The sequence below is a fragment of the Oryzias melastigma genome, linkage group LG13 (genome assembly GCF_002922805.2).
Source record: "Oryzias melastigma strain HK-1 linkage group LG13, ASM292280v2, whole genome shotgun sequence".
NCBI lineage: Eukaryota > Metazoa > Chordata > Actinopteri > Beloniformes > Adrianichthyidae > Oryzias > Oryzias melastigma.
Genome location: NC_050524.1, coordinates 26389202 through 26395135, shown reverse-complemented (window position 1 = coordinate 26395135; position 5934 = coordinate 26389202). Strand labels below are relative to the sequence as shown.

The 5934-nt window shown below is 45.4% G+C and overlaps 2 protein-coding genes across 2 annotated transcripts in view; both read left to right on the top strand.

The window, feature by feature from the left end:
- The first annotated feature begins 1121 nt into the window (after positions 1-1121).
- Positions 1122-2094, top strand: tmem97 (transmembrane protein 97). Its single transcript, XM_024258095.1, has 3 exons — positions 1122-1301; positions 1377-1521; positions 1721-2094. Exons 1-3 carry the CDS (start codon positions 1188-1190, stop codon positions 1990-1992), a joined length of 531 nt encoding a protein of 176 aa, XP_024113863.1. The 5' UTR covers positions 1122-1187; the 3' UTR covers positions 1993-2094.
- A 2935-nt stretch (positions 2095-5029) lies between these two features.
- Positions 5030-5934, top strand: part of ulk2 (unc-51 like autophagy activating kinase 2) — a 44418-nt gene continuing 43513 nt past the window's right edge. The window contains exon 1 of the mRNA XM_024257979.2: positions 5030-5837. Within this exon, the coding sequence (XP_024113747.1) occupies positions 5748-5837 (90 nt within the window). The 5' untranslated portion in view covers positions 5030-5747. The remainder of the gene's footprint in view (positions 5838-5934) is intronic.

The window sequence follows — 5934 nt, the reverse complement described above, 5'->3', positions numbered from 1 at the left end:
GTTCAGCAGGACATTCATAAAATAAAAAAATGTACATTTTTCTGTTGAAATTGCTAAGGTTACCTGTTATTATTTATATAAAATTGCTCTAAACAGCGTTCAGCTGTCAGCTTGGCCATTCTAAACCTGAAGAATGGAAGTCACTATTTACATTTTCGGCCCTGTCGCCATTTTATTTGATGTCATTGTGAAACGGGTCTATTGAGCATTGAGTTACTATTTTAATTTTTACTTTTGAAAAAATATACATTTTGAATGTAATAATTATTGAAAATCCTGAATATAGTAGAGAACATGCTATCTGTTATTAGCAAACAGTCGGTGTTGGGAGGAACTCGTGACATAAGGTCTTTATGCTGCAGTAAAGTGATGTAAAGTATTACTAATGAGTTTCGAGTATTCCTCTTTACATGTGCAGTAAATGTTCAAAAAGGCACAAACGTTTTTTTCTTTTGCCTGTGGTTGGTCACTTGGCTTTTTTAATGAACTTAAGAAAGCAGATTTTTTTGTTAGTCTTCATAAATTTATTTATTTTTTGTTCCTTGAAGATGTTGTTTCACAAAGCTGTCTGTAATTTATATCTCTTTTAATAGCTTTTCTTTTTGTTTGTTTTTAATATATAGTTATTCTGAGTCACACAGGCCTCAGGTTCTCTGTTTGGCCTTTGTGTTAATTTTCTTATAACTAGAAAGCCAATGTTCTGACTCTTACAGACCATAAGACTGATCCTGCAAATGTGCTTTCATTGTACCAACAGTAGACAGTCATGTTCATGGTCATTAATACCACGTGTCCCGCATAGGAATGACAAAAGTAGTGCAAGCATCAGATGTTATTCCTTCTGTGGGGAATTCTTTCCCAGCATTCTGACGTCATTCCCGCGGGTCATACAGTCTGCAATGCATCTGCGTTTGAAGTAACTGGAGTCTGGGATCAACCCGCTGCTCGACTGAACTGAACAAAAACTACAGCCAGTCCAAAAACACGCGGTACTGCTTCGGTTCTGACTTTACGAACATCATGTGAAGCAGCGCCCACAGGAAGTGTTGAATGGTGCGTTCAGGAACGCCCCCCGTTTCCCTCCGCGAGCCAATGGGGCTGAGCGTGGGAACGGGCGGCCTTAGGCCCCGCCCCGCTGCGAACTTGGACCTGGTTTCCTCGTGCGTGTTCACTCGGAGTCCGACACGATGACCATCCGCGTGCTGGAGCTGCTGTTCTTCCTGTACTTCTCCTCTCACATCCCGATCACGCTGTTCATCGACCTGCAGGCCCTGCTGCCCGCGCACCTGTACCCCCAGCAGGTAGGTGGGCGTGGCGAGGCCGCTGAGGCGGCTTGATGCTCCGCTGACTGCAGGACTGTGTCTGTGCTCCGGCAGCTGAAGGACCTGCTCAGATGGTACGCGGAGGAGTTCCGGGACCCCATGATGCTGGACCCTCCGGAGTGGTTCAGGTCTTTTGTTTTCTGCGAGGCTCTGGTTCAGATGCCGTTCTTCCCCATCGCAGCGTACGCCTTCCTGAAAGGTCAGTGTGTACATCCTCGAGAAGGTTCCAGATAGCTTCAGGTCTCTGTTACCTTCAGTCCTGAGGTAGTCCGGGTTAATGATTAGTGAGTTCAGATCTGTCTTTAGCCCAGATGACTGCAGCTGGATGGAGGTTGGCCCTGAAGCTTGATAAGCCACAAACTTCTCTCTGGAATTTGCTCCATGTTGTCTTCTTGCAGGGGGCTGTAAGTGGATCCGGACCCCTGCCATCGTGTACTCCACGCACGTGGCCACCACACTGCTCCCCATCCTGTCCCACATCCTCTTCCACCAGTTCCCTCAGACACCCCACCCTGGTCCTCAAAGCCCGCGGGAGCGCTGGCTGCTGGTGTCCATCTATGCTCCGTACCTGCTGGTGCCGGTGCTGCTGCTGCTCACCATGCTGCTGTCCTCCACCTACAGCCCCAGCTCCAGGCCTGCAGGCGCCACCAAAGCCAAGAAGAGGAGATGAAACCTGACAACTGCGCGCTCTGTGCAGATCTATGTGTACTTTTGTTGTGTTTCTGTTTTTGAGAGTCAAGGATTGAATAAAAGAAATTCACCTCTTTTGACAGATTTCCATCCAGATTGTTTTATTTACAGAATAAAAAAGGAAAGCGGCTCACCTGTAAGATACAAAGCTGTTTGGATTCTGGTTTTGTTAGAAACGTCTTTAAATCAAACTGTTTTGGGTTTTTCAGTTTAAACACTTCTCCTGTTTTTATTGTAGGCCTTACCAGCTCAGTGGCCTTATGGTAGAGTGTCACCACGACACCGGAAGGTCTGGGGTTCAAATCCCGGTCGTGTCGTAACAACAACTCTAAAAATGGGACCCAGTGTCCCTGATTGACACTCGACATCAAGAGGGATTGAGTATGGCAAGCCCACAAAATGCTTCCTAGTGCGGCGCAAATTCCACACTCCTAGATGCGTGACAGCCAATCGGACTTTAACTTTTAGAGTCTGTGTCGTCTAATCATGTCAGCTACATGGTTACAGACATAACAAACAAGCTGCCAGTGAACAGGAAACACGCAACTAAAATCACTGGTTGTTTCTCAAACATGAGAATGAATGAAAGTTCAGAAGAGAAAACACAAACTTTAAACGGAATATGAAGCAGAAATAATGGTCAAAGCAAATCAATTCAAAGAAAGGTTTCTGGTCCAGACGTTTCTGATTTAAGCTATCACTTCAGAGAACAGCATGCTGCAGAAACCTCATTCAGTTAAAGTCTAATTTTGAAATTGTTGTTTTACAAAATCATTTTATGGAAAACAGAGTCAAATAGACAAAGTTTGTCACAGTGTTCTTTTGTTCTCTACAGTCAGCAGTAACAGCAGGTTAATAAGATAATAATGACCAAAAATATCATTTTCAACCTTTTCATGGCTGAATTTATTTACAGTTTAAAAAAAAACACTTTCTTTTTTTCGTTCAAGTAAATGTTAAATGAAGGTAATTTTGGAGCAGAAGTGGTGCGATGCATATTTGTATCAATAAGAAATAAATAAGGACAGTGATGAGAACCAGACCCAGTGTGTCTGCCAGAGTGTTTGAGGGTTTTCAGTGTTCTGCTGTGAACTTATCATTTAAAGGATCAACATGACTGCTGGTGAAGTCTTCTGAAAACCTCTTGGGATAACGGGAGCAGCTCTGATGTGTGCCTCTCAACTGGACATAAAATCCACACGAAGAGTTGAAAAAGTTGGCACGTCTTTAGACACAGCAGCACTCTGAGGCTGCTGCTTCAACAAGAATCATCACTGTTATGTTAGTAGGATTCAAAAAGACCCAACCCTCTGATGATGCAGGTGTGTAACACATGGGTGTCCAAAGTTGTGTTTTACGTACCAAGTCGTGGCTGCAGTGCCGAAGCCGCGGAGTGTTTAGTTCAAACCCCTTACCTGTTTCCAATTGATCCTCTTTGATGCCCCAAAACTCTACAGCTGTAATATACTTTAGGCCTCTGGGTAGCGGTGTTAGCACTTTCTTTGCTTGTTGTTATTGTTGAAACAACCCCTTAGTGAGTCAGCCCTGGGCTTTGTTGTGTGTTAGAAATTCCCAAGAGCCTTCACGGTCACTTCTGATGCTTTTGGCGGGTTTTTCAGTTAGCTAAGATGGAGCGACAACAGCAAACGAATAAAGTCAAAGAGCAGCTCCAGGTCTCTTATTAGGATCCAAGTTCACTCTTTTCATTGGGAGACGTTTGTTTTAGCTTGTTCTTGTTTTTTTTTATTAAAAATGTCCATTGAGGCCTTGCTGTTAAAGGTTTCAAAGACCAATGTTTTTTACTATCTATTCTTACTGATGCGTATTACCTTAATGAGTACACAATCAAAAGAAATAAATTAAACCATAAAACTTGTTTTCTCCTTTTATTTCATGACATGCAAAAAAAAAAAAAAATGTCTTTGGCCTGCGGACCGGGATCCCATTCAGATTTTGGCCCTTTGAGAGAAAATGTTTGGACACCCCTGGTCCAAGACCAGTTCTACCTGCAGTAGGAGCTGTCTGTCTTGTGTTGTTATGGATGAACAGAGGGAGCTGTTGTCGCTCTGTGATAACGCTGGAGTAGCTGCTTATCCAGTTTTAGTTGCATAACTGAATTAAAAATACCAGATATGTGAGACGACAACAGTTTTTGTGTGAATTCAGCCTGAGTTCTGAACCTCATTTTAGGTGTCAAAGTGTCAGGAGGTGGAGCCTGTCCCAGGTGAGAGGGAAACAAACAAAATGATGCACTCAGTCTAGAATGACACACATGCTGGTTTATGTAAGATGTGAGCACAGCACACTCTGTTTCAGATGGGACAGGTCTCTTCTCAGCTCTAACATTGGTGCATAAAAACATTTAATCTTTTTATTTTCAGTCAAGTTTTGATCACAATGATGTGTTAGGAAATCAGAAACATGGATGTTTTGACCTACAATCTGACGGCGACACTCAAAGATTTACTACAGCATTGATAAATATATAAAAAAAACATTTCTGCACATGCACAATGTTTTTTTCAGAAATCAATTACAACAGGGGGACACAGGTTTGTTTTGACTGCAGGTTTTCGTGCATGCACATTTGCAGCCACCAGGGGGCGTAAATACCTTCAAATGCCTCCCTGCAGCAAAAACAAAGGGCACTTCTCTAAAATGATACGTTATTTAGGAAAAGATCCTTCATTTTTACAGATAATGACGAGGTCTGCATATGTCCTATTGGTGTGACAGAATGTTTATCTGTTTGTGTGTTTGTTTTCTTGTTTGTTAGTTCGCTTTAACGCAAAAACCGTTTTTGTAATTAGAAATCACAAAAAACAATTATTAATATAGTGATAACATATTCTGACGAGGTTTCAATATAATCATACTCTGTAAAAAAGAATGAATATATAACTAAAAGAGAAAACAAATAGTTTCGACCTCTGACGGACTAACTCGTGTAGCGGAAGGATACGTGTCCTCTGGGTCCGCGGATGAGTCTATGTATAAGAGCGGGACATGGCGCTAGCTCCTAGCATTGTTTGGGTCTGCGGCAGACGCGGGTCTCAGCGGCCTGTCATGACCGGACAGCAGCTTACAGTCACGTCCTGACGGCGCAGGCGCGCGGAGCTCGAAGTAGCAGTTCTATTGCGCAGGTTTGGCAGGAAAACGACTCTGTTCCCGCGGACGGAGCGGCGCTGACTGCAGTTTTTAAAGGAGGACCGGGACTTCCACAGCCGTCCGTGACGGCCAGACTCCGGAGGGAGGCGCCGTGTTGTCAGTGGTGACTCCGCATCCCTGACATCTCTGCTAGCCGTGAAAGTTGGCTAGCTCAGTTCGTGTACCGAGCACCGGAGAACCAGGTGTTTCTGATCGTTGAAGACCAACAATGACCGCAGCGGAGACGCTGGCTGCAGCTCCGGGGGGGTCATGTCTCATTCAGAACCCCTCCAGGCATCGCGGGTCTCCATCCATCCATCCGGCCATCATGTAGACAGCACGTCCGGACCGCTGGATGACCGGACACGGCGTGGATCACACCCACAGGGGGATCGCTTGTTGTCAGACACATGCTGAACGATCTTCGAGGAGTTGCAAACATCCCGACTTGCTTGAAAGGTCCGTGAAGGCGCCATGCCCTGGCTGCACGTCTGATTGAAACTAACGGAGCAGTGGAAGCAGCCATGGAGTAACGGCGGCCGCACAGCAGCATCACAACCCGGAGGACATTTTGGCTCCTGGAGCACCATGGAGGCGGTGGGGGACTTCGAGTACAGCAGGAAGGACCTGGTCGGGCACGGAGCGTTCGCGGTGGTGTTCAAGGGGAGACACAGGAAGGTAAACGCGCCAGGCCGGAACGGCGCGCCTTCATCTGAGCATGCGGGTCAGCCCCCGCAGGGCGCATCCGCCGCAGCGTGCGGGCTCAGGTGGAGAC